This window comes from Haliotis cracherodii, unplaced genomic scaffold, assembly GCF_022045235.1.
Source record: "Haliotis cracherodii isolate W230 unplaced genomic scaffold, xgHalCrac1.p SCAF_11, whole genome shotgun sequence".
NCBI classification, from domain to species: domain Eukaryota; kingdom Metazoa; phylum Mollusca; class Gastropoda; order Lepetellida; family Haliotidae; genus Haliotis; species Haliotis cracherodii.
The window spans coordinates 22216360-22229751 of record NW_027266266.1 but is presented as its reverse complement, the minus strand read 5'-3'; the positions used below and the strand labels follow the sequence as shown (position 1 = coordinate 22229751).

The following is a 13392-nucleotide window of genomic DNA, read 5'->3' as shown; positions in this document are numbered from 1 at the left end:
CATCTTGGCACAACACGGCATGATCACAACACATCTTGGCACAACACGGCATGATAACAACACATCTTGGCACAACAAGGCAAGATAACAACACATCTTGGCACAACAAGGCATGATCACAACACATCTTGGCACAACAAGGCAAGATAACAACACATCTTGGCAAAGCAAGGCAAGATAACAACACATCTTGGCACAACACGGCAAGATAACAACACATCTTGGCACAACAAGGCAAGATAACAACACATCTTGGCACAACACGGCATGATCACAACACATCTTGGCACAACACGGCAAGATAACAACACATCTTGGCACAACAAGGCAAGATAACAACACATCTTGGCACAACACGGCATGATCACAACACATCTTGGCACAACACGGCAAGATAACAACACATCTTGGCACAACAAGGCAAGATAACAACACATCTTGGCACAACATGGCATGATCACAACACATCGTGGCACAACACGGCATGATCACAACACATCTTGGCACAACAAGGCATGATCACAACACATCTTGGCACAACACGGCATGATCACAACACATCTTGGCACAACACGGCATGATCACAACACATCTTGGCACAACACGGCAAGATAACAACACATCTTGGCACAATACGGCATGATCACAACACATCTTGGCACAACACGGCATGATCACAACACATCTTGGCACAACACGGCATGATCACAACACATCTTGGCACAACACGGCAAGATAACAACACATCTTGGCACAACACGGCATGATCACAACACATCTTGGCACAACACGGCATGATCACAACACATCTTGGCACAACACGGCATGATCACAACACATCTTGGCACAACACGGCATGATCACAACACATCTTGGCACAACATGGCATGATAACACATCGTGGCACAACATGGCATGATAACACAGGATTATCCTGGATACACATATTATCCACCCAAAGTTAATCTCTGAACAATCTACATCTGTCTGTAGGACATCATCTTCTAAATCCCAGTTAAAGACACTACTAAAAACCTGTCTGTTCCACAAAGCATTTGACTTTTAAAATGTGTTTATTTTTGTATGTACGGCACCACTGAGCACCTATAGATGGATATTAGTATACCATATAATTAGGGCTCCAAGCCGAAAGGCTGTAGAGCCCTATTGTAATCGTTCGATTTATTATTATTATTTATTATTATTATTATTATTATTATTTATTATTCCGCCGATTTTTGTACCAGGCCTAGCAAAATAACCACTTGCCTGATTGTGTTCAAATTTTGTATGTGTATGTGGACCGTTGGGTACTAGTGCCCGCCAAAAATCCAAGGCCATAGGCCCAAAGGCCAAGGGCAGATAACTGAAAAACAAGTATTTTTTGACGATATATTTTGCCCTGTTGCTCCACAACCGTTTGTCCGTTTACTTCGAAACCTTGCATGTATCTGATGCTTGAGCTGCTTGACATTTTTTGTTCTTTGACTTTGGTCATTGGACACGTGGTTAGGCAACCATATTGGATTCAAGGTTTTCAAAGGGTGTTTGGGGTACCTGTCTTCAAATACTATCTCCTCTGAATCCACTGCATGAAAAGCTTTCAAACTTTCTGAGAATTGTCTCCATACAGAACACAACAAATGAGCATAGCCGTTTTTGGATATCATTTGTAGTAGCGGCCATATTGGATTTTGATTTTGATCATTTTTTTCACCGAAATTTTACCTTTAGCTTGTAAGGTTCTTAACAGAAACTATTGAAAGATTGCATGAAGTTTTGAGACTATATGTAGCTCATTTTGTGCTGGGTTGCATACTGAAAGCACCACTGCTTGGTGTGGTATTATTTGATTTAAGTAAAAAAATCAGACTTGAGTACAAATACTGAAGGAAGCGCCTCATAAATCTACCATACACCCCCATTCACTGGCTTTGCAGATATCCAAGCGTTCTCCACAGCCTCGTTCAATATTGTGTGTACTACCCTTGATGACCAGGATCAGAATTGGCCTTTTTCAACCGATGCTTGTCTCAAGAGGCAACTATGCTTGTCACAGGAGGCGACAAATCCGATTGGGTGGTCAGACTCGCTGGCTTGATTCTTCATTTCTCAATTGCCAATTGCTAGGGTAGCTTATTTTTGACGGCGTTAGTTAAAGCAAACCATTTGCGGATTAGAATATGGTCGAGGTCGTAAATTGGTTTAGTACACTCTGGGAAACTGTGGCACACGCCAATATGGTAATGTCCTGCAAACGGTGACTATCTTTTGACGGAGTTGGTACAAGCAAACTATATGCGGATTCGAACATGGTCGAAGTCAAACATGAGTTAAGAACACACTGGGACACGTGTGGTGATATCTCACAAGCGGTTCATTACATTTGATGGCGTTGGTACAAGCAAACCATATGCGGATTTGAACATGGTCGAAGTCAAACATGAGTTAAAAACACACTGGGACACATGTGGTGATGTCTCACAAGCGGTTCATTACATTTGATGGCGTTGGTACAAGCAAACCATATGCGGAATCGAACATGGTCGAAGTCAAACATGGGTTAAGAACACCCTGGACACGTGTGGTGATGTCTCACAAGCGGTTCATTACATTTGATGGCGTTGGTACAAACAAACCATTTCAGGATTCGAACATGGTCGAAGTCAAACATGGGTTAAGAAGACACTGGGGCACATGTGGCGATGTCTTGATAGTGGTTCCTTACATTTGATGGCGTTGGTACAAACAAACCATTTGAGGATTCGAACATGGTCGAAGTTGGAAATTGGTTAAAACATCCTGGGACACCCAGGTCAATTTAGTAGTGGTGATGTCTCACAAGAGGTTCTTTACATTTGATGGCGTTGGTACAAGCAAACCATTTGGGGATTCGAACATTGTCGAAGTCAAACATGGGTTAAGAAAACACTGGGACACGTGTGGTGATGTCTCACAAGCGGTTCATTACATTTGATGGCGTTGGTACAAACAAACCATTTGGGGATTCGAACATGGTCGAAGTCAAACATGGGTTAAGAACACACTGGGACACATGTGGCGATGTCTCACAAGCGGTTCATTACATTTGATGGCGTTGGTACAAACAAACCATTTCAGGATTCGAACATGGTCGAAGTCAAACATGGGTTAAGAAGACACTGGGGCACATGTGGCGATGTCTTGAAAGTGGTTCCTTACATTTGATGGCGTTGGTACAAACAAACCATTTGAGGATTCGAACATGGTCGAAGTTGGAAATTGGTTAAAACATCCTGGGACACCCAGGTCAATTTAGTAGTGGTGATGTCTCACAAGAGGTTCTTTACATTTGATGGCGTTGGTACAAACAAACCATTTGGGGATTCGAACATGGTCGAAGTCAAACATGGGTTAAGAACACACTGGGACACATGTGGCGATGTCTCACAAGCGGTTCATTACATTTGATGGCGTTTGTACTAACAAACCATTTCAGGATTCGAACATGGTCGAAGTTGGAAATTGGTTAAAACATCCTGAGACACCAGGTCAATTTAGTAGTGGTGATGTCTCACAAGAGGTTCTTTACATTTGACGGCGTTGGTACAGCTAAACCCTTTGAGGATTCGAATATATGAACGAGGTGGGAAACAGATTTAGCACTTTATTTCAGCAATGCGACAGGAACCCGGGGCCCGGACGAACGCAGAAAGCTTATCCATTTGACTGGAGCCCAACTGACAAAGAAGTTACAGCCTGTTAAAGAGTCACCAAGCCGAAAGGCTGAAGAGTCCCAGTGTTAGCGTTTGATTTAATATTATTATTATTCCGCTGATTTTTTTACCAGAGCTAGAAAAATATACACTGTCTCGATTTTGTTCACATTTTGTGTGTGTATGTTGACCTTTGGGTACTAGTGCCCGCCAAAAATCCAAGGCCGTAGGCCCAAAAGCCAAGGGCAGATAACTAAAAGAACAGAATATTTTGAAGATGTATTTCGCCCTATTGCTCAGCAACCGCTTATCCGATTACTTTGAAACCTTGCATGTATCTGCTGCTTGAGCTGCTTGGCATTTTTTGTTCTTTGACTTTGGTCATTGGTCTCGTGGTTTGGCAGCCATTATGGATTTAAGGTTTCCACAGTGTTTTTTGGGTACCTGTCTTTAAACGCAAACAACTCCGAGTCCACAGCATGAAATGCTTTCAAACTTTTTGATAATTGTCTCCATACATAACACATCAAACTTTAGTAGCCGATTTTGGAATTCTTTTTAAGTTACGGCCGTATTGAATTTTGATTTTGATCATTTTTTTTCATCGAAATTTTACTATAAATATCACATCTTGTAAGGTTCTCCACAGAAACTATTGATTGTTTTACATGAAGTAAGTGTGCTATATGTACCTCATTTTTTGTTCTTTGACTTTGGTCACTGGTCACGTGGTTTGGCAGCCATTATGGATTCAAGGTTTCCGCAGTGTTTATTGGGTACCTGTCTTTCAACGCAAACAACTCCGAGTCCACTGCATGAAATGCTTTCAAACTTTTTGATAATTGTCTCCATACATAACACATCAAACTTTAGTAGCCGATTTTGGAATTCATTTTTAAGTTACGGACGTATTGAATTTTGATTTTGATCATTTTTTTTCAACGAAATTTTGTAAGGTTCTACACAGAAACTATTGCAAGTTTACATGAAGTTAGTGTGCAATATGCATCTCATTTATTGTTGTTGGTTGTATGCTAAAAGTAACACTGCTTGGTGGTAATATTTGATTTATATTTGGGACACCCCTGGAACACGCCAATTTCGTAGAGGCAATTTCCGGTGACTATCTTTTGACAGAGTTGGAACAAGCCAACCTTTTATGGATTCGAACATGTTCGAGGTCGGAAATGGTTTTAGAACAGACCTGGACACCCTGGCACACGCCATTTTCCTTGCGACAATACCCTGAAAGTGGTGCCTACATTTGACGGATTTGGTTCAAGGAAACCGTTTGAGGATTCGAACAGGGACGTTTGGGCACAGTGTTACTTGGAGCCCGCCATTGCTGCTTGCAGCTTTAATTATTATTATTATTATTATTATTATTATTATTATTTACAGATTAACATAAAAAATGCAGCAAAGAGGGTTTGGGTGATCCTGGCACAGTCAGGCTTACCCCCTCTACATGCAGCCCAGACAGCGAATGGGGCTTCTCCTGGGAAGCGCTGCCTAGTCAAACACACTCAGAACTTTTCGGAGAATTTGAAGAATCCCCAACACTGCAGCTGCAGCCTTCTGCATCCCCCAAATCGATAAAAGGGCTGTATTCCTGGTAGTAAACCCGGGTACTCTCCCAATGTCAGTCAACAGATTGGGAGGTACCAAACTTAAGGCACCGAGAACAATGGGGACTCGGACAACTTGGCACTTGGGATGCAGGCGTGACATTTCGAAAGCGAGGTCTGCATATTTGCCATGTTTTTCCTGAATCTTGTCAATCACATTAGTGTCAAAAGGGACAGAAAATCTAATAATATAAATGATTTCATTTTATTTATCAAAAAGGACAAGATCAGGTTTGTTGGCCTGGATACATCTGAGGCTATAAATGGGCCTATTCCAAAGAATTTTGTATTTATCATTATCCATGATGCCCTCTACATATTCCCGGTCGTACCATGGCTGGACCTCTGTGTCAAAACGACAAGCATGACGAAGGCGGCAATTAAATGATCGAGCTACTCCATCGTGTCGCTTAAGATACTGTGTCTGTGCCAAAGCCGGGCATCCACTGACAATGTGTTGGACAGTCTCATTAAATTCATTACATAATCTACATTTCATATTTACATTTTGATGCAAAATCAAACATTGACAGTTTCGAGTGGGAAGTGACTGGTCCTGAGCAGCAAACAGAAAGCCTTCTGTTTCACTTTTCAGGCCAGCCTACCTCATCCAAGCGTTTATTATCATTATTATTATATTCACACAGTCACAACAAAATTGAAAAAAACACTGCTGATAAGGTGTGATAATAACCTGGCTTAGCAGCAAGTTCCATGGCAAACTTGTTGGCATGGTCGAAGACCTTCCCATGGACCAGTACCTCTGCTCCCTGGAATGGACACAAACATTTTATTCAACATGTTGGGGTGGGGGTGGGGGATGGGGGGGCAATTGGGTAGCCTACTGGTTAAAGCATTCGATCGTCACGCCGAAGACCCAGGTTTGATTCCCGACATGGGTACAAAATGTGAAGCCCATTTTCTGGTGTCCCCCGCTGTGATATTGCTGGAATATTGCTAAAAGCGGTGTAAAACCATACTTATCACTCAACATGTTTGGGTGTACAGTGCTAGCTGAGCTCGGCCAATCAGCTGCCATAATCGTTCAAGAACATAACGGTTGATTTCTCTTGCTACAAGTTTGTTAAGTTCAGGATTGAAAAAAGCATTTTGTTCATTTGACAACACTATTCTATGAAAACTTAATAAAACCAGGTACCTTTTAACATATTGAATCATATGACTTCATTTACATGAACAAATTTCATCTAAATGCATCAAAGTGATTTGTTTGCTTGTTTGTTGTTTAACGCCACACACTGCATTATTTCAGCGATATGATGGCGGTCTGTAAATAATCGAGTCTGGACCAGACAATCAAGTGATTGACATCATGATCATCGATCCCCGCAAATGGGATACAATTACATGCATCAACCAAGTCAGTGAGCCTGACCACCCAATCCTGTTATAAGAAGTTTATTTGAGAATAAAGAACAATATTGTAGCATACATTGAAATCATAGCAAAAATAGGACATACCAGCTGTCTGAGATTTTCTGCAACTTGTGCTGATGTACTCTCTGGGAGGACAATTGTTGCTGGGGTTTTTAGTTTCATCCCTGCATACGCTGCCGCCATTCCAGCATTGCCCCCAGAAGCACAGACTAGATGTTGGCAGTTTCTCCCCCTCACAGCCTAAAGACAAACAATTTCTTTAGACATTTTAGCCTTGACCTTCTTTAATCTAATCGTGGTTGGAAAAATATAAAATAAAGAAGAAAGTAAAACAAATCTAAAAAAGACATTTCACAACATTTTTCTCACAATGTTATTTGAATATCTTGAACATTGTGCAGTAATACTAAGACTATCTTGCACTTTTTTGTGGTCAACACATAACTTGTATTTGGCAGTTTGTTAAATTCTTTCCTGGAATTCCACCCAAGGTGTGAGAAGTCTCATTTACCTAAAACCTTCAAACAAGTACAAGTAAAGAATGGGTTTCACATCATTGAAATCAAAGTGTTATATGACCATGCAATTTATCAGTTGTCATGGTTACTAAATTTGCCAATATTCATGTCAACTTTGTCACGTTTGTCATACCAACAAATTTGTCTCTCACGTGTCCACTTAATCTGTCATTAAAATACAATTCATTGACCAATTGTCCATTCTTTCTTTTCTGGAGAAATGGGATTTGCCGCAAAAGGGTTTACGAGAAGAGAGAATGCTTGAAATTTATGTGAGCATAAACAACAATAAAACAAACAAGCTTCTCATTCCAAACACCTCATAAATTCAAATGTTTTTCTGTCTAGCTCAAGCATGCCTTGCCAATCTGTCAGAAGTGTAAGTGAAATCCACAAAACGAGAAAACAAGCTACGTTTGAATAGAAGCATTCTCCCAGAACATTGAACATAAACAATGAGCCTGTAGTTTTACGAGTGTAGAGGTGGAGTGTAGAGGTATATATTCAGCTGTTTCAAAGTAAAATATCAGGACCTTTATATCCTGTTTTTGCACCTCCAGTCTTTGCATCTCCTGTCTTTGCGACCATCTTAATTCAAATAAGCTTCTCGCTCAAAGGACAATATTCATAATCTGTAAAGCTACACGATAAGTTCGAATTTTTTTAGATTTTCAGTTGTTAATCATTGCAGTGTAATCAGGTAATGGACACAGTGTTTGAAATTAAACCTAACAAGACAGCAGGGCAGGTGACCAATAAATGTTATCTGCCCATTTTTAAAGTCCCCTGCCCGCATTCAGACTTTATAAATATTGAAATATTGTGAAAATAAGAGACAAATCGTGTCTTGAATCCGTTGAAATGTTGCAAACAATTAACTGAGAATCTACGAGGAGTTATAATAAAACTGAATGTGTATGTAGTCTAAAAATTATCTGACAGACAAGCGATAAAGGTGGAGGAAAATTTCACGCAGGCAGGTGGGCAGTTATTTCAGACAGTAAATGGACGGAATGGATATCCCAGCACAGTTACCAGCCAAAATAGAATATGTAATACATGCAAATTTAAACATTACTTAATAGATTTTGAGTTGCTTATGTACAAATATGCATGGAAACGTCCACAAATTGTGAGTAATTACCCAATTTAGCATTTTCAGCACGCATATCACTATTTCTTCACAAATCTTTATTAAAGAAAGAATTGATGTGAAACAGTTAGTTATCGTACAACAAAACACTAAAGGAAGAATAAACCACAAGGTCGTTTATTTCCTATATGATAAATCAACGTTATTTACAGCCTCTTTTAAGGATGGGAATGAATTACATGACATAAACATTTAAATCATTTAAATAATGGCGCTTTCCTGAATACAATTGCAATGTTGGACCATCTTATGTGCCTATGTATCAGTGAAGTTGCCCCGACCAAGCCATCACTTCAGATCATAAAACCTTATCAACATGATACAGGAATGTTTTAATTCCAATCTGGGAACTTTTGTTGCAGCTAGCTTGACTTGGGGCCGAATATCGGCCTCGAAGCATGTCAAGATAAATCCATGTCCGTGGGATATTCATCAAAATACACTTCAATTTCATCAGTTAAATCCATTCCAGTGACACACAGAAACAGTTTATTTTACATTTGGTGCATTCTCAGATGGTATTCTGCCCACTGCTGACGTCATCACTCGGAACCATTTTATGTAAATACATGCTCCCAATGAATCTCCAAACCCATAAATAGCCAACCCTTGATGCAATTAAGATAAAATGTGTAGACTGGTGCACTCTTAATGACTTGGAGGATTGTTAATCTGTTAAACAGAACAGTAACTGCAACAAAAAATCCTCTCCAAAACATACCAACACACTTGATAAAATCTTAACAAGGGAGATAACTCTGTAAAGCCAGATTGCACTCAGGCATATTCTCAATGCATTCCCCATTTTGATAGCTGAAAGCAATGGGAAATGTCATCGCCAAAAAGCATTCTGTCGTTGCAAAGACTGTTATGAGCGTAACATGTGTTGGCGCTGAAGGAGAGACACTTAGATCCTTCTATCAGATGGAATGTGACAAGTGGCATAAAATATTCATTTTAGCCATATTTATCTTAACGACATCTTAATGAAGCTGTTTTTTGTGTTTTAGCTCCTCAGAAGCTATTTGTTGGAAACTTATCAAATATGATAACAGGGTTCACAAAAAATGATCATTTCCGAAGCATCCTCAGTGCATGTTGTTGGTACTGGTATAATGTTTACCCCCTATTAACATTTTCGCCATTGTTTATAGTTCATCATGAGTCAAAGATGCTAACAAACTGATTAAAGTGAAAAAAGTCACATTAAGCATCTTTTTCAATTATATCATAATATTTTATCAGAAATTTACCTAGGTCTATATACATACGTGGCTCCAGATATGTTGTTAGTTATCGTTCACATTTGGTGTTACGAAGGTTCTTTGGGTATTCAATACGGTAAATCTGGACAGTGTTCCGCCATGGAATTATTGAGATTGGCTAACAACAGCCTAAACAGCCTCTTGAAAGATCACTGGAAGTGAAATTGGGTTTAACGTCGCGTCCAAGATTATTGCACTTATATAGCGATGTGCATGCACTTGTGTGTGTGGCCGCTTGTACTATATAGTCCAGAGAGATGTCGATTTATAGTGCTAGCACACTGAGATACCATGCCGCATTTTAACATGAATACCCCACTCAGACACAGTATACTGACTCCGAGATGACCAGTCCTTGTTTTAGCCCCTTAATGCCGAGCGCCAGACAGGGTAACAACAAGTACCATCTTTTAACGTCTTTTGGTAGGACGTGGCCACAGATCAAACCCCGGACCTTCCGCTCACGGGGCCAACGCTCTACCACAAGACCACAGAGGTGGTCGGAAGGGAATTAAAGAAACATTCATTTTTGGTTTGTTGTTGCTTAGTTGGTCTTAATAATGACTGCGATATGAAACTATTTTGAGTGTGTCACTCACAGTTTTCGCAGTACTTTCCTGCTTGCAAAACATTCCAGATTTAAAGTACGTTATACTTAGTGGTGACTATTGGTCTGGAAATCACTATTGCGATAACTATTGATATTGAAAGAAACTATTGCGATAACTATTGATATTGAAAGAAACTAGTGCGATAACTATTGATATTGAAAGAAACTAGTGCGATAACTATTGATAGTTTTCAGTGTATCATTTTAGATGGATTTTGGAGTTGAATTGAACCATGAAACTGAAGTTTCCTTTGAATGTAATTACCATAACAACAAGTAAAAAGTAAAGTTTGAGATATGACTGATTTGTTTGTTCTTTACCATAATGATTTAAGAAAAAGAAACTTCCACATTACTATGTGTAAATTACTATCACTCATGATCAAAAGAAAAACAAGTTTGAACAGCATTGTATGTCTTTTATTGATATGGTAAATATAATCGAAACTATCAATATTCCTAACTGAAATTGATACTATTGATCGGAAACTGATTTAACAATCAATTTACTGACTTTAAGTGCTCACCAATAGCAATATATCGATATTTTGATTTATCATGACACCCCTAATTGCAATCCCTTGTGTTCAGTGTTTTGGGTATATTAATACACCAATGAGAATCCAAAATTTAAAAAAAATTATTCTTCTTAAAATGCTGAATTTATGAATCAAGGTGGTAAAGAAATACAGCTGAATTGTTCTAGCCATCCGACATCTGATGAACCCATGAGTAATTGAGATTGGGCAGTCGAAGTTCACTCAGGGATAACCTGGCGCGCCCTGCTGTAGTTGTGTCCCAAGATCTTGACTCAAGAGAGGCACTGTGTCGGTGGAAATGATCTGATTCTAATGAAATTGGTGTGGGGAGGGTGTTTGGTAGTGTATAGTGTATGCCCACATTCTGTATATAATCGAAATAAAGAAGTGAGTTAGTAAAGAAATGTGAGTGAGTGAATGAAGAAGTGAGTGAATATGAAGTGTGAGTGAGTGAATGAAGAAGTGAGTGAATAAGAAGTGAGTGAATGAAGAAGTGAGTGAATAAGAAGTGAGTGAATGAAGAAGTGAGTGAATAAGAAGTGTGAGTGAATGAAGAAGTGAGTGAATAAGAAGTGTGAGTGAATGAATGAAGAAGTGAGTGAATAAGAAGTGAGTGAATGAAGAAGTGAGTGAATAAGAAGAGAGTGAATGAAGAAGTGAGTGAATAAGAAGTGTGAGTGAATGAAGAAGTGAGTGAATAAGAAATGTGAGTGAGTGAATGAAAAAGTGAGTGAATAAGAAGTGAGTGAATGGGAAGTGAGTGAATGAAGAAGTGAGTGAATAAAAAGTGTGAGTGAATGAAGAAGTGAGTGAATAAGAAGTGAGTGAATAAGAAGAGAGTGAATAAAGAAGGGAGTGAATGAAGAAGTGAGTGAATAAGAAGTGTGAGTGAGTGAATAAGAAGTGAGTGAATAAGAAGTGAGTGAATGAAGAAGTGAGTGAATAAGAAGTGTGTGAATAAGAAGTGAGTGAATGAAGAAGTGAGTGAGTGAATGAAGAAGTGAGTGAATAAGAAATGAGTAAATGAAGAAGTGAGTGAGTGAATGAAGAAGTGGGTGAATAAGAAATGAGTGAATGAAGAAGTGAGTGAATAAGAAATGAGTGAATAAGAAGTGAGTGAGTGAATGAAGACGTGAGTGAATAAGAAATGAGTGAATAAGAAGTGAGTGAATAAGAAATGTGAGTGAGTGAATGAAGAAGTGAGTGAATACAAAGTGAGTGAATGAAGAAGTGAGTGATTAAAGAAGTGAGTGAATAAAGAAATGTGAGTGAGTGAATGAAGAAGTGAGTGAATAAAGAAATGTGAGTGAGTAAAGAAGTGAGTTGTTTGGTTTGGTTTGGTTTGTTGTTTAACACTGCACTCAGCAATATTCCAGCTACATGACCACAGTCTGTATTTAATCGAGTCTGGACATAACAATCCAGTGATTGACATCATGAGTATTGATCCATGCAATTGGAATCCATGACATGCATCAACCAAGTCAGTGAGCCTGACCACCCAATCCCGTCTGTCGCCTCTTTCGACAAGCAAAGTCGCCTTTGACGGCAAACACAGGTTCTACTCCAGATCTTCACGGTGTTTGGTAGTGAGGCAGATTGGAGTGAAACTCCAACTATTGAATTGGTATGTCCTGAATCCAAGGTATATATCATTTGTTGAACAATGGTTCAAATTGCATTTTTGTTGTTGATGCCTGCTTCATCGATGAAAGTTTTGCCAGACTTTGAACACATCTTCCAGTCCCCACTGTATTCGGAGATTCTGCAGTCGTGGAAAATATTTTGCAGAAATGTACTTAACTTACCTTGCAGAGAACCACACTTTGTGCAGAACTTGTGCGGAATTTTTCATTTATCTGCTGCTGAATTCGTCAAACAGCCAAATATATTGCAGAATTTCAACATGTGAGTTGAAAGCTGAATTTAAATGTGTAAATGGATTTTGTGAGCTTGACATTTGTAATATTGCTAACTGAAATTACAGAAAAGCATGTCTGTATGTTTACACTCGTGGTCTAATTCACTTCAAAAAGCTAATCTAGCCATGGAAAAAGCTAATCTAGCCATGGAAAAAGCTAATCTAGCCATGGATATGTTTATCATAAAAATAACTGCCACAAGTCAACAGGTGAAAAACTACAAAATTAACGAAAACTAAGCTTAAAAGCAGAATTTTGTGCACAATTGTCAAAATTGGGTTGCAGAATTTTAAAAAATTGAGTGCATAATATTGATTTTGTGGCCGCAGAATACAACGGGGACTGTTCTTCACTAAAATAGACACTTGGCCAGTCTAACCTTTTTACAGAGGTTCGAGACTCCCCTGATTTTAAAGGAGGCGGGGGCCTGGAGATTCTCAAGCTTGAGGTAGACCTCACAACCAGACACTCTTGACATCGGTCCACTGCGGACAGTCGGGGTCACATAGTACAGCTGCTCCTCATCAGCCATCCTCTGTAACCGTGAGGAGAGAAGTGAGAGAACGACGAAATGTGAGTGAATAAAGAAGTGAGAGAACGACGAAATGTGAGTGAATAAAGAAGTGAGAGAATGATGAAATGTGAGTGAATAAAGAAGTGAGAG

General features: G+C 39.3%; 1 protein-coding gene across 2 annotated transcripts in view; it reads right to left on the bottom strand.

Moving 5' to 3' along the window:
* LOC139456334 (serine dehydratase-like) overlaps positions 1-13392 on the bottom strand; it is a 30082-nt gene that overhangs the window by 10701 nt on the left and 5989 nt on the right. For both annotated transcript variants that reach the window (XM_071237976.1, XM_071237975.1), the window contains exons 2-4: positions 13108-13263; positions 6806-6961; positions 6018-6093 (exon numbers count right to left, since the gene is read on the bottom strand). In XM_071237976.1, the coding sequence (XP_071094077.1) occupies positions 6018-6093; positions 6806-6961; positions 13108-13260 (385 nt within the window). In that variant the 5' untranslated portion in view covers positions 13261-13263. The remainder of the gene's footprint in view (positions 1-6017; positions 6094-6805; positions 6962-13107; positions 13264-13392) is intronic.